A 24,182-nucleotide genomic window follows, 5' to 3' on the forward strand; every position below is an offset into this window, starting at 1 on the left:
TTAAGAGAATTAATCAAAACAATCTCTAAAATAGTAATTGTAAGCTGTATTTTCCTTCTCTTTTAAAGTAAGTGCTGTGTCCTGATGGAAGGCTCTGAGCCAGGTGATCTATTGTGCTGTGATCCTAACTGATGTCTTGGGATTAACTCTGTGCTCTAGTCCTCATGCCATTAGAGGGTACCATAGACATGAAAATGGTTTGGGTTATATTCCAGTACCACGCATGCCAAAGAACATAAAAATGAGTGAATATTTTTATGGATGTTTTGCAACCATGTGAAAAGTCCAACTTTTATTGCAATCGATTGGCTGTGTCATTGTTCATACTCAGATTTATAACGTCGTCAGTATCTATGGATAACCCTTCTTGGATGTGCTGTGAAATAAGTACAGAACCCCCCGTCCCACTCCCAGGACAAGGGACAAGGTGAAAGCACCACATTGCAACATGTTGTGAAACAAATGCAGAATCCACTCCTCCCCCGGACAAGGGACAAGGTGAAAAGCACCACGCAGCATCACAGCACATTGTGATCTAAGTACAGACACCACCTCGCCCACCTCTGGGGCAAGGTGGAAGCACCACGCATGGCAGCTCGCTACATATATATCCAGAGGGTATTTCAGCTTCTCTGTGCTACTGTGCTTCTATAAAGCCAAATAAATAAAACATGCATATGTAGTATGTGTATTTGTAGGTTAAGTGAGATCTCTTTGTCACCTAATACATGGCCCAACTTTTCTGGCAGTCCTCCTAAGTAAGCACTGTGGTCCTTCTGCCTTGGTCCACTGAGGAGCAGCCGTTGGGGAAGCACATTCAGGTAACCCAGTATTTGGAAAATACTAAAGAAAAGCCGTCCTTAGTTTCACAGACCTCCGGTCTGTCATTCCAAGGGATGCCCATACATGCTAAGGATTAAACACATCTGAAATACCCGTTTCTGTTCAGCTAAAAAGACCTAATTTTTTGAAATAGGTTTTTTAAAAAAGTTAATGGACACCCTCATTTGGGGCACGTTGATGTCTTTTTCAGGCAGTGTTCTATATTGTAATTATAAAGGTGGTGGCTCAGTTTTCTAGTTTTATGCCTACCTCTTTCAGAACAGGCAAAAGTTGCATTTGTTCCAAATAACAGCTCTGAGCTGAAAGGCAATGACTGGACTTTCTTCATATAACTGGAGCCCTTCCCATTATTAAACGTTGTTAGAGGCTGGGTGCGCAGTGGCCCACGTCTGTAATCGTAACACTTTAGGAGGCCAAGACAGAAGGATCGCTTGAGACTAGGCTGGGCAACGTAGGGAGTCCCTGCCTCTATAAAAAACAAAAAAATTAGCTGGGTGTGGTGTCGTGCACCTGTAGTCCCAGCTATTCGGGAGGCTGAGGCAGGAGGATCAGTTGAGCTCAAGAGGTGGAGGCTGCAGTGAACTGTGGTAATGCCACTGCACTCCAGCCTGCACAACACAGTGAGACCCAGTCTCAAAAAAAAATAAAAAACACCCCACAAAAATGTTATAAGAGTACCCTGACATGCTAGGGAGAAAATATCTTGTTCTTCCTGTTAAAATGAAAATAGTAGCAAGTAACAATCTTAATGCTACTTTGTATTATACGGTGGGCATCCCAGCTGCTTCAGCACATGGGTGTGCAGTGTGTGCGGTAGGAAAGCTGGGCCTTCCCCCAGACCTTCTGCATTAATGTGTTTGCTGTTGTCCCCTTTATCCTAGGAACCCTCACCCAGAATGAAATGATGTTTAAGCGGCTCCACCTGGGCACCGTGTCCTATGGAGCCGACACAATGGATGAGATCCAGAGCCATGTCAGGGACTCCTACTCACAGGTAAGTGGGTTCCTCCTATATGGGATCTGCTTCCACACACATCCCGTGCCATGAGTCCACCCGAGCCTCGTGTGTTCCCATCTGTAAATTAGCACACTTCTTGGTGGTCTTAACATCCTGCTACTTCAGTCATCCATTCGAATATATGAATCAGGAAATCGTCTTTGATGAGCATTTCTACATAAGTGAAATCGTAGAAGGCATAGTGTGCTTAAGTCATTTATTCATATTACATTTTACTAGTGAGTTATTTGTAAAAAATTATTCAGTAAACATTGTATTTGAAGAATATTCAGTAGGATACTACACCAATATGTTTTCTAACAGTCCTGTTTTTCTCTATAATAAAACGTTCTCATAGTTTTAAAGGTAAATTCTTTTTTTGCCTTTTCAGTGGATGAAAGTAGACACTGTAGTGTTAGGAACCTCGTATCTGTCACTCACCTTCCTGTTATCAGTGCCCAGGTGGTGATGTTTCATCTGGAGGTGTTCTTCATTATTATTATATTATGACATGAAGCTCAAATACCAGATTCTTTCACCTGTAAATATTTATTATGTGCCCCTAATAGATAAGAACTCTGCCTTTCATTGGGGCCAAAGCTCTCTGAAGTTCTGAGAACAGGAATTAGAGGTTGAGTATCCCTTATTTAAAATGCTTAGGACCAGAAGTGTTTTGGATTCTGGATTTTTTTCAGATTTGGAATATTTGCATTATCCTTACTGGTTGAACACCTCTAATCCCTTATCTGAACATCCTTTTGAGCATCCATGGCGTTCAAAAAGCTTTGAGTTTTGGAACATTTCCGATTTTAGATTTTTGGATCAGGGATACTCAACCTGTATTTGCTTTTAAAGCAGGATTTAGTCTAGAGGCTGTAGCACTTGCCGGAGATTTTATAGGCAGTGGGTTGTGTACAGTCTATCCCTGGCCCCAAGTCATCCTAACAACCGCATTCCGGCAGTAGGCACCTCAGAGCCACCACATGGAGCACAGCCCTGGCCCCGGGAGTGTTTCCTTGTCATTCATTTGCATTCTTTTTTGTGTGCCTGTCATAATTAGAAGTCACTGATTCAGTGTCATCAAACCTGGAGATCTGAAAGAATCAATTTAAGAGACTAGCAGACAAGGCTGCAGTGTGCGTCAGGAATTTACACCTCCTGAGGCCCTTTTTCTGCTTGTTTGTTGTTTTATTTTGAATATAGTAATACACATAATAATGAGCTAAGGCCTATCAGGTTCAAAAGTGTACACAGCTCGCCTTGGGGGGTGACAGTTCCCAGCGTTGCACGGCACCACTGCCCAGACTTGCAGAGGCCACTCAGCCATGTCAGCTGTGGAGTCTAGGAGACTTTTTGAAACAAACAGTAATTTGTTTCAAACTTGATTTTTGCAGAGACTAGACTAAGTGACACTTTCCCATTGCAGCGTTTCTACTTTTGACAACTCCAGAGTAGCGTTCAGTGGTCAGCATTGTATTCAGGTTTTTGAAAACCTTCTCTTTCTTGTATACTTGCTACCAGTCTGGCATAAGCTTTACTGTTGGCATGCTGTCAAATGGAAGAAGTCTCATATGTGTATGTATTTAGCATATAAAATGTTTATCCACACACATAAGCAAACAAACATGTATACACAGCCAAACACCTTATTATTTTGGATGTAATTCATTTAGATACAGAGTATTTGTAACCTAGGATATTTATTAATAGAAGAAAAATCTTAAAAGGAGAAGAAGTACAGTTTCACCCAGGAATCTATTTCTACATTGAAATAGTACCAGATGAGATCCACTTTTTAAAAATTATTATCTGTGAATGTAATTTTAATAGCTTCAAATAAGTTATTAGGAAAAATTAAAAGCAGAAAAGATAAAGCATCATTATATAAACACAGTAAATATTGTGCTTCCACCTAAGAGAACTTTTAAAAATCGTTTTTGCTGAAAGCTTCTGTTAGCTGAACAGACAGTACTTCTTATGTGAAATTGATGTGATTCTCTATTGATATTCTGTTTTATTACTAAGATGACAGGAGTCTAGTAGGTCCACTGCCATGCAACACAAATCTTTTATAACCTGATTATATTTCCCCACTGGAGGCATTTGGTGATAGAGGGCATAATCTTTCATGGAATTTGTGTGAAATTAAATTGTACAGGCATCAGCAAACATCATGTAGTTTGGAAGGAGGGAGCTAGCTGAGTTTGCTGTCCCGCAGCAGCGTGAGCAGGCACAGATGGGCTGGGTCCTCACTGAAAGGCAGCACCAGCTGAGCAGAAAGTTAAACCCTTGATTCGGCACCACTGTAATTTGATGGGCAGGAGATTCACAGTTCATTGGATCTGTGCACTCCGTCCAAACGTGAGAGTCTTGGTTTCTAAGGAGGATTGTCATGAGTTACTCCGAAGTTAACTGAAGAAATGTTTGATGTCCTGTGTGGGTCAGGGGGAGTGTCCTCTGACACCCTCCACCACATAGGAGGTGAATAATAAAAAGTTATCACTTCAGTGGTGCCGTGAAACCTCTTAAACACGGCTGAGGCTGAGGAGAGCCAGGCACAGACATAAGCCCTAAATGAGGACTTGCTTTGAGAGAGCAGAATTCTAAGATGTGACTTGGAGTCGTTTTTCCTCTGAATGCAATTTAGGATTGTATTTTAAGAGAGCAGAATTCTAAGATGTGACTTGGAGTCATTTTTCCTCTGAATGCAACTTCCAATTGTGTTTGGTTGTTATTATCCACAAAACTGGACTGTCTAAACTGAGACTATTGAAAGCAGGATTAATTTATGGTGTTAAAGGAAGATTCTTAAAAATTTTGTCCTGCTTTTAGCTTTATACAATTTTATGTACAACACTATTTAAAGAAAGCTGAAAGCAGTTGTAAGTATACCATTTCATTTTGTTCTTTAACTGACTCTGCTTTTAGAAGTCATGAATAAATAGGGGTTAATGACGTAGCAAATCAGTGCCGTTGTTGAAATGAATACAGTAAAAACAAATTATCAGATTTTTAAGTAGTATAGTGAATATTTTGGTGTATTTGACAATCTGGATGTATCGAAGTGCTTCATAGTACTAGGCTTAAAAAAAATAACTCATTCATCAGTGCTTTCTAGGAGATAATTAGAATCCAATGAGGCTGCTTACTTCTAGCTACTTCGCTTATAAAAATCATATAATACCATGTTAACTAGATCTCTTTGCTCTATCTTTAATTATGTGACGTTTCATATTCTAAAGATGCAGTCTCAAGCTGGTGGAAACAATACTGGTTCAACTCCACCAAGAAAAGCCCAATCTTCAGCTCCCAAGGTTAGGAAAAGTGTCAGCAGTCGAATCCATGAAGCCGTGAAAGCCATCGTGCTGTGTCACAACGTGACCCCTGTGTATGAGTCTCGGGCTGGCGTTACTGGGGAGACTGAGTTCGCAGAGGCTGACCAAGACTTCAGTGATGAGAACCGCACCTACCAGGCTTCCAGCCCCGATGAGGTCAGTCAGAGCACAAAACCGTGGGAGCTTGTGCGTTCCATTTGGACTCAGAAGTCATGGGGATTCATTCTTTCTGGGGTGGGGAATGTAGAGGAGCAGTGTGCTGTAGCTTTAAGGTATGTTTTAGCTGTCGTTTGGAAACTGCCCCACTCATTCCGGCATGTAGCCTCTGACGTAGCCTGGGCCTTGCAGATGCAGACGTGCGGCCGGCACGACTCCGCACATCCCAGAACACCCAGGGCTGGTCACAGGGAACAGCATGAGAAATGCCAGCGAGGTTTACTGATTCCATAAACTAATTTATGTCAAAGCTGCATGTTATAAAACTGTTGAAGTTTGGGACTCGGATGGCTACATCATCCAGTTTTTTGGATTCCGTGTCCAAATTGAATCATCAGGTTTCCATATTTACACATATTTTGCCAGATTTTCGATACAGGGCATTTATTTCAAAAGAAAATCAGAATGTAAATTTCCAAAACTTACAGAAATGGTAAGATCTTAAACATGGTAAATTAGTTATTTCTAACTTTACATCATTCTTTGATTTTTAGATCAGTAAAATCATCAAATTTAATTAATGTCTTAGTATATTTTATATACAGTTTTATATACACTTTGTCCCTTCAAGGTTCTTGAGATAGTTCCGTAAAGTAGTCAAGCCAACCACGGAAGCATGTAAACAAACTAGTATCTTCTGATACTTTGTAAACTGTGTCATATACGTAAATAATTGGCGGTGGGGGTACCTTCAGTGAAAATAAAAAGACAAAAATCAGGTCTAATGTTTTTAAGAGAGGAGTCTGGTGGTTCTGGTTGACGAGTTTATTACAAAAGAGCGCCATCATCCCCCCCCATAATGGAATAGAATCTCAGCCGAGAGACAAGATGCAACTTCACACCCACCAGGATAACAGGAATCAAAAAGACAGACCATAGCAAGTGCTGAGAGGACGCAGAACCTTCGTCCTGCTGAGAGGAATTGGAACCTTCGTGCATTGCGGGTGGGATTGGAACAGGGTGCGGCCACTCTAGAGAACAGTCTGGGTGTTCCTGAAACAATGAAACATGGAATTACCATATGCCCCACAATTCCACTCCTTGTTGTACACCCAAAAGACATGAGAACAAAGACCGGTATGTTAATGTTCACAGCAGTGTTAGAGCCGGGAAGTGGAGGCAGCCCAAATGTCTGTCAGCTATCAATCAATCAATAAAATGGGGTCTGTTCACACACATGGAGCATCATCCAATCACAAATGGCAGGAAGGAGCTGCGTCTGTGACGGCGTCGAAGCACCTTTGAAACCTTTTGCTCAGTGAAAGAAGGCAGGTGCAGAAGGCAACCAGCAGACCTATGTGATTTCATTGCCATGACACGTCCAGAGCAGACAGACCCATGGAGACAGCAGAGCAGCAGGTACCAGGGTCTGAGGAGTGATCTCCGGCAGGCAGAAGGTCAAGGGTGGAAGAGTGATCCCCGGCAGGTAGAAGTCAGGGGTGGGGGAGTGATCTCTAGCAGGTACAAGGTCAGGGGTTGTGGAGTGATCCCCAGCAGGTAAAAGGTCAAGGGCTGAGGAGTGACCTTCAGCAGGGAGAAGGTTTCTCGTAGGAGGATGAAAATGTTTTAAAATAGATTATCATGTTGGTTACACAACTCTGTGAATATGCTAAGATCAATTAAATTGTACATTTTAAATGGGTGAATAGTGTTTCCATAAAGCTATTTAAACAAAAGAAGATGCAGAGTGAGTGTAGGTTCCATGACTATTGAATGAGTAGAAAATTAAGATTCTAAACAAAGACAAAACAAATTCATAGGTTAAAAAACTAAAATTTGTATCTTAGAAAGTGTTAGGATACTCGTTCAATTTCTGAGTGTATGGATATGAAAGGTGCTCAATTCTAATTCCACAGACAGTGGAAATATAAGCCTAAAACCCCTCTGTTGCTGATCAGCAGCTGGGCCAGACAGACGGAGGCGTGTGGAGAAGAGACAGGAAGAAGAGTAGAGAGGCGTGAGAGAGCCTCTTTCTCTGGTGATAATACATCTTGCAGCAGAGACTCAAGTCCTTGCCGTGAAAAGGTGAGAATAGGGACAGACTGTGGCCACCATGAGGAAGTGGAGCTGGCGTATGTGCACCTGATCATGCATGGTACGGCGTTTCCAGCGCTGGGAAGGGCATCGTCATTTTGCTGATTAAAATTAAGTAAGAAGTCAGAATATACAACTATGAGTTTAGAATGTTTGGAAAATTGCCTTATGAGTAATAACTAGAACCGATTTGTAGCCCAAAGAAGACAGAACAGAATAAATGTGTGTTGATAATTGAGGAGGAGCTATGCTGTCTGCAGAGCTGATCAAGGGTGGCAAGCGACTTTTACTTTAAAATTGCCTCGAAGCAGGAGTCTCTTGTCTAGGCTTCTGGAAGCAGAAGAATTCTACCACTTTATGGCTCAGGAAACAACCAGTAATGTCATTCCTCTTTTTTCCATGAGAGTTCGCTGTGACCGTGTCCTGACGAGGCACAGGCTTCCAGGATCGCAGGACTAGATCTTGTGTCCTGAAGGCACTTCTCATGTCTGTGTGCAGATGTGGGAACCACTTTCCTGGGAAGGAAAGATATACACATAAGCAAGTGGTTTTTAAACTTGTCTGTATATCAGGTAGACTTCTAGGGGTTTTCTTCTTTTTTAAAATACTTTAACTTTTTATGTATGCACACTAGCACCCCTATTACAGAAATGCTGGACTGGGGCCGGGCGTGGTGGCTCATGCCTGTCATCCCAGCACTTTGGGAGGCCGAGGCAAGTGGATCACCTAAGGTCAGAAGTTTGAGGCCAGCCTGGCCAACATGGCGAAACCCCGTCTCTACCAAAAATACAAAAAATTAGCCGGGTGTGGTGGCAGGCTCCTGTAATCCCAGCTATTTGGAAGGCTGGGACAGGAGAATTGCTTGAACCCAGAAGGCTGAGGTTGCAGTGAGCCAAGATGATGCCACTACACTCAAGCCCGGGTGACAGAACAAGACTCAGTCTCAAAAAATATATATATATAAATAAAATAAAAAACAAAAAAAGAAATGCTGGGCTGGGGCTGGACATTTCTCCATTTTGAAAATCTAAAAGGTTACACCCCACAATTGAGAACCATTGCATTTTATAAATCTTTCCCTTTGACTTACTTTTAGGACTTGAGGTGAATGATCCATATTCTCAACTTCCCATGTTTAAAAAAACCACTTTCATCGTTTTGGCTACTTTTTCACCATCCTTTAGGTTCTTACATGGCTAATGACATGTCATAATTACTAAATTGGTATAGTTTGGTTAGAGTAAGTTAGTATCTTGACTAAACAACAAAAAGAAAAATGCGTATGTAACTGAAGTTTGATAAACTAGGGTGAATGTGAGGATGTGAGGCCCTCCTCCACCAATGTTTTGGATTTTCTGTACACTTTTTGTGGTGGTGACTCTTAGTGGGCTCAGCTGAAGCTGTCCGGGGGACAGATATAAACATCCCCTGATACAGTGACCTCAGGAAGAAGAAAGCCTAAATGCGCCAGCAGATTTATGGTATTTGACAAAGTATAAGCCACGGCTAGACTTTTCGGAAAACAAGCTTACTTATTTAAAGCTTTAGTTACATAGGCGTTTTTCTTTTTGTTGTTTAGTCAAGATACTAACTTACTCTAAACAAACTATACCAATTTAGTAATTATGACACATCATTAGCCATGTAAGAACCTAAAGGATGGTGAAAAAGTAGCCGAAACGATGAAAGTGGTTTTTATAAACATGGGAAGTTGAGAACATGGATCACTTATCTCCCCTCAGACTCTGCGGATCACAGGTTGGCTTTCCATCTCTCTCCACACTCCTGCTGCCTTCCTGTCTCTAGATAAGTGTCAGTGATGCCACTGTGATGGCACGGCCCTGCATCACAGCCAGTACACGTTCCTCTGTCACCACGCGGTCACCATCACCGGAGCTTCTGTGTTTCATCGAGCCTTTCGTGAGAATCTCTGTCCCCGGTATGACCGGGCACACTTACATGCAGCCATGCAGCCTTCCCTCGTGTCAGGCTTTTGCTGTCAAACACGTAATGCCTTCTGTTCCCAAGACCTCTCTGAGTAACTCCGTGTGCCTGCCACCTTCCCTCCAGTGATCCCCATGCACAGTGTTCAGATCGGTCTGCTCATGCGCCTTCGTAAGGTGCTGTTCTTGGCTTCCCTGCTTGGATTCGACCACCGCCCGGTCCAGATGCTCTTCCGGACACATCAGTAGTTCATGATGGTGGGTACATGTGGATTGAGTGGTGCCTTCTGTGAACTGGCATAAAGGGATCATGTAGTTTTTCCTGAATGCAGTTATATTACTACTTGAAATTTCTGTAGTCACTCCATTACTTTTATAATTGTTCAAAGCATTTTGTTCAATAAAGCTGTGCCAAGCTTGTGCGCAGGTGCGTCCCAGCACTCGCCCGTTTGCTCCTTCTGTGCTCGTCCCTAGCTTGACATCCCTTGGCTGCCCTCACCCCCGGCCGGGGGTCCCCAGCTGCCCATTGGCTCGCAGGATTCCCATGTGTCTTCTGGGTGGGTATCTCTCTCCGTGTGTATTGCAGGTTTTGCACAGCAGGCTTTATCTTCCTTACGCCACATCCGCCTTCTTTTCAGGGGCTCACGAGCGTCACCTGCTGAGCGAACCTTGACTGTGTGGAAAGATGGTGCGGGGAGCTACTGGTCAAGGCGGAGGAGGGGAGTAAAACACATCTCTAGGAATACTGGTCCTTAAAGCCATATTATTGGAAGTTTAAGTAGGAGCTGGTTTCCTATCGTTTAGCAAGGCCGTGTCCCAAAGTTTAGATGGTATTTGCCTTTTTGGTGCAAATGTGAAATGATGATGAAGAACTTAAGTTCCTTCCTGTGAATCACATTGTCACTTCTCTCTTTTCAGAAAATAATTGGCAAAGTCCGTGAAAAATGGGATCAGTTGAAGTATTAGATTTCTGAAAAGCTCCAGAATACAATGTCATCATCATACAGAGTTTTTCAGCTTTGGGGAAATGTGGAAACCCGAGCTCCACTCCTCCTCCCTGCCAGCATGCCACTGCCTGCCCCATTCTGTCAGTGGGCACGGTCGTTAAGCTTCCTTTAGTTGTCAGCCCTGTTGTAGTCCATAGATTGTGTTGACTGATAGATACGTAAAATCTCTGTAGCTAAACTCAGAACCACTTTCACAATTAGGATGTGTGTATGTGTCAGATGTATTTATTTAGTAATAGAAAATCTGAGCGAAGAGGCATAAGCAAATCTGGGCATCTCGACCGACACGATGATGAGTTGAGACTTGTAAGGTTTATCAGTTGCTGTCTTTTTAGCATTCTAGAGTGGGCTGTGAGACAAACACAGGTCACAAGCAACTGCTCTGTAGGAGGAAGCAAGCCCCTGTTATTCCTACCAAGAAAGGGTTGAATGCATTGTTTTTTCTGTCATGGCATTCTGGAAATTCTCAAATATGTCATGTGATTATGCATTGAAAAAGAAGTGTTTTTCTATCATAAGTCTGAGAAACCTAGACTAGAGATTTTTCCCAAAGAAAATTGTATTTGAAGTTTTAAAAATACTGTATTATATGTTTACCATATTACCTTATTCCACATTTTTTATTCAAAGTATCTGGGATTTTTTATTTTTAAGTTTTAATATAAGTCATAATACTTTTTGAATCTTAAATTGGGAATTCACAGTAGAGATTTCATTGACTCCAAGATTATTAAGAATTTAGAGAAATTGTAATATAGACATTGCTAACCTTACAGTTAAGTTTTTTTACTTGTCTAAAATGTCTCTACTTGGGAAATTGGACAATGATTAAAAATAGCAGAACATTAAATAACCTTTTAAAAATCCCTAAAACGTATTTTAAATCTGAAAATGAAAACAATAGACTTCATCATAATTTTTAAAGAGCTCTATTGATACAATGTCTGCAAGTCCCTAAAGCCTCAGGAAAATCATCTGAATGGTTCATTATTTAGCGTATTGAGCTTTGCTGCAGTTAGGTTGACGGATGATAGCAGTGTTTCCCGATCACCAAAGTACCGTTTTAAAAGCATTTTTTATCGAATAAAGGGCTTAGAATATTGCACCCTGGAGCTTCATTTAGGGAAATGGTTCAATTGATGTTTTCTATTTAACCTCAGCTCTGACCTATCACAACATCTATGGTTAATAAGCAACATTATCATTTGAGAGGCTTAACTAGTTTCACCCACTGTGCACCCGCACCAGCCTCTTAAACCCTGTTTGTGGTGCTGTTATCTCGGTCGTTAGGAAGGGTGGAGTTTCGTAAGTAGAGTGCCCTAGTTTTAGTCGCTAATACACAGTTGCTGTTCTTCACGAAATAAGCAGTCTTTGATTTTCATTTTTCCTAAAGCAGAAACAATCTTTCACCTTACCTCCACATGCGCCTAGATGAATCTGTGTTATACAAATAATTGAATTCTGAGAAATTAATTTTAAATCCTTAAAGGTCCCGTGAGGCATAAGCAATTAAACACTTGAAATATGATGTGTCTTGTGTGGTATGTTTGGTGATACGATACTTGAAGGTGTAGACGTGATGTCACCATCAAAGTGTAAATAACTGATTTTGTATTCATAACGTGGAACCTACTTATGCTCTGGTCGTTGTTTCTTATGATAAGTGATCAATATTTCATTTTCTCTAAGAGTAGGAAGTTCTGCTTGCCTATCACTTGGTCTCCGCAGGCTCAGCATAGCAGGCTCCAGCTGAGCAAACGTTAAATGCCCTCTGGAAATTCCCTCACAGAATTAAAATTCAGCTCTGTTTAACTGTTCGGGCATATGTCCAGTGCAGTCACAGAACACTAGCACCGAACTGGTGGCATGAGCCCTCGGAGAAGGACAGAAGCTCGGTAGGCAGAGCCTCCGAGTGCAGAGGGTGTCAGCTCAAGTGATGAAGGCATGGGGTGGAAGGAACCTTGAAGACCACTGGCTTCTTTTGGTCCGAACAGAGTGACCGTGATTCTCAGTGACTGCTTCTTCCTCTAGACTGGCTGTTTAGTAGTCTCATTCTTTTCCCCTCTGTGGCTGCGTTTTCTCATGTTGGTAAGTTCCATATTTAAATATTATTTCAGAATGTAGCTGTTATCGCCTGACTCCAGTATTTGTGTGCAAGAATCAGCTAGAATTAATGACAGAGCACAAGTGGGTTATTAATAGTATTGCTTTTGGGTTTACAGAAGTAGGCACTAATGCATGAGGCGTGCTGTATTTTTTAATTCATTTTATCGTGTGTGCCTATTGAAGCAAGACTAATTGTGGTGTTTTGTCAATATATTTGTGAGGAGCAAATCATTGTCAGTGACATAGAGCCTTCACTCTGTGACCTTCAGGACCAATGGAGAATAAATACTACATAGCCTGTCTGTGAATATTGATTAGCAGCTTTTTCAGTTGATCAAATTGCATCTTATGTTAATAATTCCATTAAAATATAAGGATGATTATAATCACAATCAAAAATGAAATCTCAGTGATTAAATTGTGATGTATGAAGTGCATGGTAAGAAAGTGTATATTTACAGTGTAGCGGGCAGCTGCCTGTGTGAATGGCTAATATGATAAAGGAATTTCTCCCTAACTTTTAAGAATAGTAGCTCAGAAATTTCTGAATAATGGAATTACAGAGAATTATTAATGATAAAAATTGCCCCGTAGTCTGTATTCTCTCATATGACATTACTCCTGGCTGTGCTGCTCTTGGGTCTGTCTCCTGTACTCTCTCATACGATGTTACTCCTGGCTATGCTACTCTTGGGTCTGTTTCCCAGAGTGGGTATTTAGCACGGAGAAGTGCAAGTGTGTAAACAAATCGCCTGTGGTAGAGATTACTTCAGTGTGTTGCTAAGCAGCCTGTGCGTGAGATTCAGCTCAGGTTCCTGCTTACATATATTTTTTTCCATTCACACCTTAATTATTTTTTGCCTTTGTATTGTCAAGAATCACATTATTAGAAATTTCTAACAGCTCAGTATCAGAGAAATAGTCATTTGAAATGTACTAAACCTTTAAATTCTGGTCTTTCTGCATTTCAGAGATTACTTCCTATTATAATGCCAGGCAGCAGTTAATTCCATATTAATATAGAAGCACACAAGGGGTACTTGATAAACTACTCTGCCAGTTTTTTATTGAATGCGGACACAATCGCTTTGAAAGAGAAGATCAAGTGATGGCATTGGAAACACGATTATTAGAGAGCTCCCAACTGAGTAAAGAAAAATCTAATTGACGAATGGCCAGTCGTGCAGGTAGAGATTGTGTTCTGTGGTTGCCTGCACCATCCCTAATAGTATCCAAGGAAAACAGGGAAAAGTGTCCACTGCAACCTTCCACCCGCCACCTGAATGTGAGGACTGCAGCCACGTGTCAGCTGCTGCTGTGGAGACAGATTCTGAGGCGCACACCTGAGAATTTCCATCCACCCCTCAGCAACCTTCTTCCCATGTCTGTCCTGTTGGCAGCTAACGCATTTAGTATACGGTACGACCAAAGACTGCAAATAATGACCTCAAAGAAGCTGTGGCAAAGAGGGCAGAGATAAAAGTGGTCTCCGTGGGAAACAGGGAGTAGCTCTTGCAGGGATCCGCCTCCCAAATGTGGTCAGCAGTAGCAGTGACCTCAGGACACAGCCCCACCGCAGCGCAGCCAACATGTCAGAGAGCGCCTGGCACCCTCACCAGATGCCCTGTGCATCAAGAGAAAGAAATGAACGTGTGTTAACTTGGCATCAAACTAAATCAGTAAGAAGAACAGAACCAAAGGAAAGTGGAAGGAAGAAAAAGTACAGGAAAACATAAAAATAATGATTGAGTAAGCAATCGTTCAAAAGCTGACTCTTTAAAAGGTTAAATGAAATGGGAAGATTATTGGCAAAACACAGTAAATAGAAAACAGTGAATGTAAACTAAGTTCACACATATGAAATTATCCATATGTAAGAGTATATAATAAATAGAAAACAATGAATGTAAACTAAGTTCACACATATGAAATTATCCATATGTAAGAGCATATAATAAATAGAAAACAATGAATGTAAACTAAGTTCACACATATGAAATTATCCATATGTAAGAGTGTATAATAAATAGGCTTAAAAGTTTATAAGAGAAATGAAACGCAGATCAAATGCTTATGTTTTCAAAGACAGTAAAATAACTGGTTTCTGGAGAAACAAATTTCAAAATTGACTCCATAAAATCTGAGTAGATGAGAAGAGAAATTTAGAAAAGTCACCCAAAATGGCTTTTGACCAGTTTTATAGGTCAGTTATTTTGAGGCACAGATAAATCACATACTGTAAGAACTTTTCTTGAGCAAGAAAAAGTTAGACAGTTAGTCTAAGGACACAAAAAAGCAGAAGTTCTAAAAGAAAAAAAAAATGATAAATTGAATTTCAGAGAACAATTTATTTTTTTTCGAAAGACATTTGTTAAGAAAATAAGACAAATTAGAATTTCAACATAAATTTGAAAAAAAGAAAAAAATGAAGACAAGCCACAGACTTGTAGGAAATGTTTGCAGAATACTTACCTGATAAGTGACTAGTATGCTGAATATATAAAGAATTCTCACAACTCAGTAATGAGAAAACATCACCTGAATTTAAACATTGGCAAAAGATTTGAACAACTACATCACCAAAAAGAGATATGAATATTGACTGTAAAATACCATAAAAGTAGTGATTTGTGGGATCTAATATAGAAAAACTCTTAAGATACATGGTAATAGCCAAAAGTCAAGAGGTGATTGATGTCAATGGAATTAAATTGCTCTGAGGTCCTTAGAGTACAGGTAAAGGTGCCGATTTACTTAGACTTTGGTAAGTCCAGGATTATGCTGGCAACAGTGGGGTGAGTGCCAAAGAATGGTAAAAGAGCATGCACCTCTCCAGGGTGGTGGAAACGTGGTCATCGTGTGGTAGAACACACACAGGGCTCCTTGGAGAAATGGCTGATTCTAGAACCAAGGCAGGAAATACCCAGGCTGAGCCTGGAGCATCTGGTACTGCCAGAAAGTAAGGAATTGCTCAAAGCCAACAAACAAACAGAAAAAGCTGCCTGCATGGCAGGGGGTGTGTGAGAGGGACACAGAAGCCAACTGGAAAAGCTCCCTGTGGTGAATGCTGGAACAGTATGAGCCGCAAAGTCGGTCGCACTGGATTATAGCCCACAGTATGAAACAAATATGCAGGACTCCAAACTGATATGAATAAATAAATGAATGGGAGAGAAAGATCTCCCATGCGCAAGAATTCCTGTGCAAAAGGATCATGTGTGTAGCTACTGAACCCACAGGTTGGGGAGCATAATTCCTCCTCCTCTAGATGTGGGCTACACATGAGGACTTCCTCCCAAAGAGCGTGGTGTGAAAGGGGGAAAGGAGGAACTGGACGACCTTAGCCAGGTGAGTAAGGTCAGCATCAGCAGTGAAAAGCCACGTTGCTAGACGCAGCCCCAACAGGATGTAATCAGCAGCACCTCACCTCACCTTCAGGGTCGCCCTCCCCAGCCCCACAGCCCCAGTCTACTCGTGAGAAAATCACCAGACAAATTGAGCGATGTTTTACAAAATACCCGACCAGTACGTCTCAAAACTGTCGAGGTCATCAAAAACTGGGCAGGGCCAAGCAACTGTAACAGCCGAGAGAAGACGTGAAAACTAAATGTGACGTCCCGGATGGGACCTAGGACAAGACAAGGACTTCAGGTAGGAACGAAGGCCGTCCAAATCAAGTACGATTTAAGCTTTTAAAAATGGAACCTGCTGCTTGCTCAGATTGTATTGACAACTTGAAGAAACACTGTATATATGCACCTTTCAGAAAATTACCAAATAAAAGTTCAGATATGTTTAAGTGCTTTGTGCTTTTTTGTGATTATTTTACAATAGTGGTTTAACCAGTTTCTTCTTTTGAGATATTTGGCCTTTAGTATTTATCTTGTAATTGTATGGAAGACACAGGGTCACTGCAGACGGTAGCACAGCTTCAGATCGCACTGTAGATCACCCAGTCATATTTCCTCTGCAGAATGAGGTGACAGCTCCAGGTGGTGTGGTCTTCCTTTAACTTGTCCTTGTGAAATTGGAAAAATGTTAAAAATGTTAGGGAAGAAAAGTGCTTTTCTAGGCACAGGGTCATCATGACCAGCTGTGTGGTAATCTGGTGAGTGCCAGCATCGCAGCCTCCCATTTCACTCACACCTGGTTGTGCCTTCACTGGAGGGTCTTGGATGTTCTGGGACCTGCAGTGGAAGGAAGCAAGGAAGGGCTTCTCTGCTTCACTTTCAGGAAAGTTGGAGACCCATGTCAGACACTAAAAATAAAGGTTGAGGAACAAACATTTTAGCACTGTTAAATATTGTCTCTTGTTAGACATGTAAGCTGACTTCCAGAAGTGCTTCAATAAGAAAATAAATGTCCTTGTATATGTAGAGTGTTTGAAATGTGAGTGAATAAGGAGGGAAGAGTTAACAGTTTGGGAGGGGGCCCCCGCCTCTCCTGGCTAATGGGAGTGACTCGAGAGGGAACACTGAACGGTTCCGTGGGGGTCTCTGCTTCACTGGCTTGCGCTGTCCTCCTCACTGTTTCCTTCCCTACCTCTCTCCGCTTAACAAGCCAAGTCCTGCAGCTGGAATCACTGTCCTCGTGTCCCACATTGATAGCACACAAAGACTTAAGGAAACAGGCCTGAAGAATGTCTGCACCACATTTCCGTTTCATTTACTGCCAGGATTCAGTGTCGAGTTCCTCGGGATTGAGTTGATTGTAGAGGTGATGCATGTGTGTGATTCTCCATGTAAATAAGTCTAAAATAAAGTCCGGAAGCAAATACTGCCATGATTTCTGCATCTACAGAGCTTGGCTCACAGGAATACTCTTTGATTTAATTAATTTATTAACCTATTTGCTGCTTTCAGGTGATTTGCATTTTATATGTGAATAAATGGTTGAGAGGCACACTAGTAACTTCAGGGAGAGAGCGACTCTCTTTCAACTCAGAGCCCAGCTTGCCCTGCAGCAGCCGTGAGCTCACCAGGCTGTCCAGGGCCTGGAGAGTCCTGACACGGATTGCTGAGAATGTGTCCCATTTGTGGTTTTGCCCGTGTCTTCAGAATTCCACTCAGCTTTCCACTTTTAAATCATTTTAAACAGGAGATTTTTAGCTTTCATGTATTCAAGAAATGAGTCTAAATTGGTGAGCACAGTGCACCTGGACCTGTGTGGGGTACTGAGGTTCTGGGAGGGAAGGAGCCTGGACCTGGGAGTGTTGGTCCCTGGAACGCGGCGGAGGCGCAGTGCAAGTATGTCCTCTGCCGGGGAAGCGGAGGGGCACACGGTGCTCTGATCAGGTGGTCAGCAGGGCCTTCTGGAGACCTGGGGTTGAGCGGAAGCTAGGACCGCAGGGTGGACAGTGATGGGGAGGGCCTGGCTTCAGGCAACCAGCACTCCACACACACCGGGAGCCTGAGAGCCTCGGGGCCGGGCCAGGGGGACAGTCAGAGAATGGGTCTCTAACAAATGTGTTTGACACTGAGCTAGCTGCCGTCAGTCTCCATAACTGTGTCTATTGTTGGAAGCTAATCCCCAGTCTTGCTCGGACAGCTTGATTCTGAAGTTGGGAGTTGTAATGACAGGTTGTCTTTACTGGATCTGTGATCTGCATGTGGGCCATCTGGTTGGCTGGCCATGCAGAACTCCCACCCGCCTGCCCTCACTGCTTGAAAAACCCTGTCCCACTTCCTCGGGATGCTGTGGGTTTTACATTGGGAGGGAGCTTACATACTAGGAAGCCTCAGGATGCTGTGGGTGTTACGTTGGGAGGGAGCTTACGTACTTTAGGAAAGTGTATATTTTAATCTCTCAAACCTCTTTAGGAAGATAATAGACTCAAACTTACCAATCCTTTGCAATTTTCTTTTAATTTCTACATCTACTGTCCCTAGATATAAGTTATTTCTAAGAGCGTTCTAAAAAGAACACCATGATTATATTTCAGATGTACCAAGAGAATTCGCTAGGCTGCCTTCACCTAGTCAAATCCCCACACTTACCTGCTGCAGAGCTGCAGAGCATGAAATAAGATATGAAAGCTCAAAACCAAAACTGGAGAATCTGCCGTGTCCATGGGAACCAGCGGTTCCTTTGATGTATCCTCAGTAAGGAGGACCAGGTCTGCGTGAAGTACAGAGTACTTAGGTGTGAATTCAGGAGCAAAGATTCTAAAAGTACTGCATATCCTCACTGAATTATTTTTCTTGTAGTTATTTCATCCAGCAAATACATACATATATGTGTGTGTGTGTGTGTGTGTATATATATATATATATATTTTTTTTTTTTTTTTTTTTTTTTTTTTTTTTTGAGACGGAGTCTCACTCTGTTGCCCACGCTGGAGTGCAGTGGTGCGATCTCAGCTCACTGCAACCTCTGCCTCCTGGGTTCAAGCTATTCTCCTGCCTCAGCCCCCAGAGTAGCTGGGATTACAGGCATGTGCCACCACGCCTGGCTGTGTTTAATTTTATATTATCAAAATTCGGTCCAACAATAGGCAAGTTACATTAGAACAGTAATTCAAGTATCTATATCTTATGAAAAATTTGGATATTCTTTTTTTCTGGTTGGCATTATATAGAGTTAAGCCTCAAGGTGATTACAAATTAAAAACAATTAGATAGAATACTGGGCTAGGTATAAGAAGTTAAACTGATTTTTGTTATAAGCTGCTGTTTGCTCAAATGGATTGTGAAACTGAGCATAAACTAAATAATAAACAGATGTGAGTCACCAAATATAGAAAGCTCAGTCCTGACTGCAGTGGGGCACCAATGAGATGACAGGGTGTTCAGGGAAAGATGCAATTTACAGGTCAAAATGTAATCGTAACCTTTCACTGTGTGAATTGGAAATTAGCCTTGGGAGCGTTGGCATCATTTACAGCTTGTGGAGAAGAAGTTTTATTGGAAGAAGCAATGGTAGAGCTACACCCTCACTTCCCACTGGAGATGGCAATGCCCAGGTGCCGCCTCCCTCCCTTACCATGGGTCCCTGCTGAGCTCCGTGTGCCTTTTTTGGTAATGTGGAGCGTATTGCTGATGCCCTCAATTACGGGACTGCATCATCCCCAGCACAATTTTAGACTCTCTGTGTACTTAGTAACGTGGGAAAGTCAGAGAGGGAGGTCTAATTCAAGCCCTGTGGGTGACACGCTATTGAACATTTAACACAGGCACGGGGTTCCGGAGTTGTAGCGTCTGTAGAATGGCAGCGCCACCCGACCTCTAACCCAGCGTCAGAATTGCGACAGCGAGGGTTGACATCTGCCACTGTTGCTGCACAGCACACTACCCCAAATGTGGGGCACAGAACCATTCCAACATTCTCCCGGGTGCATCCTCGGGGCACAGTCAGGCAGCTCCCATCAGTAGGAGAGGGTTCCCACCCTGATTCCACCCCAGGCAGGGGCGACGGGGCCAAGTGGATTCAGTCCTGGCCGCACCAGCACTTCCTCAGTGAGTATGCCCTTTCCTGATTTCCAACAAAGCATGACAATTACAAGCAAAGAATTTCCAGACAGCAGTTTCCCACAGTATTTGGCACACATTAGGCATTGAATTTGCTCCTATTTGTGTAATTTATCTTACTAAGACACTTAAGCAAAACAGACCAAAGTCAAAATTTGCTAATTCCATTTATTTTCAGCAAAAGGAAGATGTATCGATCATGTTTGAGAGTGGGAAGCTTCAGGTTTATAAAGGTGAAATGCTAGGTGCCTCCCAGAGCAGAACGTTCTCAGCGTTCAGGCCAGGGTCGGACAGGCCTGAAATATGGTGGAGACTCGGGGATTTTGATTTAGTCTTGCTTTATGTTTTATGTCTTCTGTTAAGTTTTTAAATTTTAAATTATTATGGGTACATAGTAGTACATACTTATGGGGTACATGTGATATTTGGTACAAGCATACAATATGCAATGATCAAATCAGGGTAATTGGGATGCCCATCGCCTCCAGCATTTGTCATTGCTTTGTGTTAGTACGATTCCCGTTCCTTTCTTAGTTATTGTAAAATATGCACTAAATTCTTGTCAGTTAAGGTCACCCTGTCGTGCTACCGAGTGCTGGATCTTCTTCCTTCTATCCGACTGTATTTTTGTACCCATTCACCAGCCCCCTTTGTTACCCCTATCCCTGATATCCCCGATAGCCTTCCCGGACTCTGGTAACCATCACGCTACTCTATATCTTTGAGAGTTCAACCTTTTTTTCTTAGCTCCCACCTAAGAGTGAGAAGACCCAACGTTTGTCTCTCTGTGCCTGGATGATTTCACTTAGCGTAACGTGCCCCTGTTCCATTCACACTGTTGTAGATGAAAGGGTCTCATTCTTTAGTGATGGCTGAATAATATTCCACTGTGTATACACCACGTGTTCTTCATCCGTGCATCCAGTGAGGGACACTGCAGCTGATTCCATAATGTGGCTACCGTGAACAGCGCCGCAGTACACGTGAGGGTGCCGAGACCTCTTCAGTGTCCTGATTTCCTTTGGGGGATATTCCCAGCAGTGGGATTGTGGATTATATGGTGGCTTTGTATTTAGATTCGGGGGTAACCTCCATGCTGCTCTCCAAAGGGCTGCACGAATTTATATTCCCAAAAACAGTGCTCCCTTTTCCCCACCTCCTCCCTCGCCAGCATTTGTGATTGCTGTCTTTTGAGTAGAAGCCGTTTTAACTGGGGTGAGGTGATATCTCATTGTAATTTTTATTTGCGTGTCTCTGATGATTAAAGCATATTGAGCATGTTTTCGTGTACCTGTTGGCCATTTGTGTGTCTTCTTTTGAGAGATGTCTGTTCAGATCTTTTGCCCATATTTTAATTGAATTACTCAGTTTTTTCCGATTAAGTCATTTGAGAATCTATAATAATCTTATAGATTCTGCTTATTAATCTCTTGTCCGTGGGTAGTTGGCAAATATTTTCTCCCATTCTCTGGGTTGTCTCTTCACTTCGTTGATTATTTTCTTTGCTGTGCAGTAGCTTTTTAGCCCGATGTGGTCCTGTTTGTCCCTTTTTGCTTTGGTTGCCTGTGCTTTTGAGGTCTTACTCAAGAAGTCTTTGCCCAGACCAAAATGCCCTGGAGTGTGCCAGCCTATTAGGCCCATTTCCAAATTTGATTAGTGGTTTTAGATACCAAGCAGGTGTTTCCCATATAAGGGCGTCTTCTAATTTTTTAGTCCACCCACAGATACAGTTTCAAGCAGAAAAGGGTTGAGGTCTGACTCACTCCTGGGGTGTAATTCTTCAGCCAGCGTTATGGGCTGAGACCAGACCCTGCCCCACGTCCCACTACCTGGAGGACCAACAGGTGCTGACCAGGCACCCAGCAAATTGCACTGGCCCTTACCTGCAGGGTTAATTAATAAGAGGGAAGGCTGCTTTTCCCTTAAATACGGAAATGAGTTGCCTCACTTCAGAGTGTTGCTTATAGAAAAATAGTAATTCTATACCATTAAGTCTTCTTAGTTGCTAATCTAATATGTAACATTTTGCTGTCCCTGAATTTGTAAATTGTTAACTGTATGGTCTTATTTGTTTAAATGAAATTTGTATTTCTAGATGATAAATTTGGGCTGAGGAGAAATTCCAACACTGTACATAGTCATTCCTCCTTCAGAAAGCAGGTTTTGAAGTGTGTTCAGCAGCTGGGGCTGTGGAGTAAACCAGTGGGGCTGGAGAGCCATGTGGGGAAAATGAAGGCCATGCCCGAGGTCAGACCCGGTCCCTGCTGGAAAAGGGAACCCACAGCCCCTGCGCCCCTGAACCCCTGAGCCCCTCTCCCAGGTTCTGGGAAGGAGGGACCCCAGATGCCGGAAGGCACAGGTTATTCGTGTGACGCGTTCTCTCCTCCCCAGTCTAGAGCAGGACTAGTTGATAGTATGCTTGGAAATAGAAAATGGCGCCTCGGATCACTTCTGCTCTCTGGGATGCAGATGAAGAACTTGAGTTGAGAAAAGGTATTTGACTCTCCCATCTCTTATGCCTTTTCTGTAGAAGTGCACATTGGATTTTGTAACTGAAATGACTGCAAATTGTAGGACAGTAGTTATAATTTCCCTCTCAATACTGCTTTTCCAGAATCATTCTATTCCATATATCACAAGCTCACTTTACTTTGTAAACTTCTTAAAGTATCAGAAATTTATAAAAGGTAAATGCTGATAGATTCAGTACACATCATTTAAAACTGTGTAAATAAGTGTGTTGGCCTGTTTGTCTATTTATTTCCTTAACTAGAGCCTAAAAAATGTTTGGTAAGTCACCTGAGGTCACATGATAGGGAAGGAGCGGGGGCTTTTGCACTGCAGTCCTCTCAAAAGCATGCCTGTGGGGCTGGATCAGTGGCAGTGACACCTGGGCAGCCCTGAAAAGGAGGGACAGGTGCCTGTCACCTCCACGCAGCATCGGTGACATCATCGCGATCCCTGGCTTTGCTCCCGGCACTCCCCACTTGCACACAGCGTCTCCAGAGCCAGAAGAGACATGGTGTTAGGGTGTTTTCCGTTATCTCTGCACGCTCCCTCCCGTCACACGGTGTTAGGGTGTCATCTCTGCACGCTCCCTCCCCACACATCCCACACATGGTGTTAGGGTGTCATCTCTGCACGCTCCCTCCCCACACATCCCACACATGGTGTTAGGGTGTCATCTCTGCACGCTCCCTCCCCACACATGGTGTTAGGGTGTCATTGCTTCACACTTCCTCCCCCCACAGTGCTCTGCTGTGTCAAGTTCAAAGCGTGAAAAAGAAAGGAAGCAGCTCTTCACCCTCAGACATTGGAAAGTCATGCTGGAGGTATTCTGTGGTCATATGTGTGGGGAATTGCTTAGAAAATCTGATTTTAAAAAAGGTTCCTGGTCTGCCTATGAGTGCATGTCTGGAGGGCTCCTGTGAGAAAGCGTGAGGATGGAGCCCTGGCGTCCTCCTGGTGGCCTTGCTGTGCTGACTGTCCACCGCGTGCTCTCACACCTCGTTTCTCAAATCCTGGCTGCAGCTCTGAGCAGTGCCTCGGCATGGCTGTTCTGTAGACGAGGACCCTGGGGTTGCGGAGGTGCAGCCATTTGCCCAGGGTTTGGTCCTAACCTGAGCAGCTGGCCACAGAGCCAGAGCTCTGGAGAACTTTGCTGTAGTCTCTCTAAGAGTGTGAACTTATCCTCACGGGAATGTTCGGAAGGCCCTAAGATTGACTTAATATCCTGGACACTAGACAGAATTTAAAATGTTCCTGAAGTGACTTGAGTTCTCAGAACCCAAGATTTTAAAACCATTTGTTTGCTGACAGTGAGGTAGAGGTTAAAACTGAAGGCAAGGACATGCTCATCAGAAGAGGGGCGTGAGAATGAGGTGGTGGTTTGAGAAGAGGCCTCGCCCAGGCCGTGAGGTGCTTCAGCACTGTTGGTGGCGGCAGGCCTGCAGAACAGAGAGGAGACCCCGAAGGAAGCGGCTGTGGTTCTGGGCTGTCCTGCAGTGGTGTGGGACGTTGGAGAGAGCATGCTCTCCATGGTTAGTGTGCTCTCCATGGTTAGCGTGTTCTCCGTGGTTAGCATACTCTCCGTGGTTAGTATGCGCTCCATGGTTAGCGTGCTCTCTGTGGTTAGAGTGTTCTCCGTGGTTAACATACTCTCCGTGGTTAGTGTGTGCTCCATGGTTAGCGTGCTCTCCGTGGTTAGTGTGTTCTCCCTGGTTAGTGTGTTCTCC

General features: G+C 43.0%; 1 protein-coding gene across 2 annotated transcripts in view; it reads left to right on the forward strand.

Annotated features, from left to right (window-relative positions):
* ATP9B (ATPase, class II, type 9B) overlaps positions 1-24,182 on the forward strand; it is a 290,892-nt gene that overhangs the window by 220,505 nt on the left and 46,205 nt on the right. For both annotated transcript variants that reach the window (XM_011934361.1, XM_011934362.1), the window contains exons 14-15: positions 1,725-1,837; positions 5,083-5,331. In XM_011934361.1, the coding sequence (XP_011789751.1) occupies positions 1,725-1,837; positions 5,083-5,331 (362 nt within the window). The remainder of the gene's footprint in view (positions 1-1,724; positions 1,838-5,082; positions 5,332-24,182) is intronic.

This window comes from Colobus angolensis, unplaced genomic scaffold, assembly GCF_000951035.1.
Source record: "Colobus angolensis palliatus isolate OR3802 unplaced genomic scaffold, Cang.pa_1.0 Scaffold135, whole genome shotgun sequence".
Taxonomy (NCBI): domain Eukaryota; kingdom Metazoa; phylum Chordata; class Mammalia; order Primates; family Cercopithecidae; genus Colobus; species Colobus angolensis.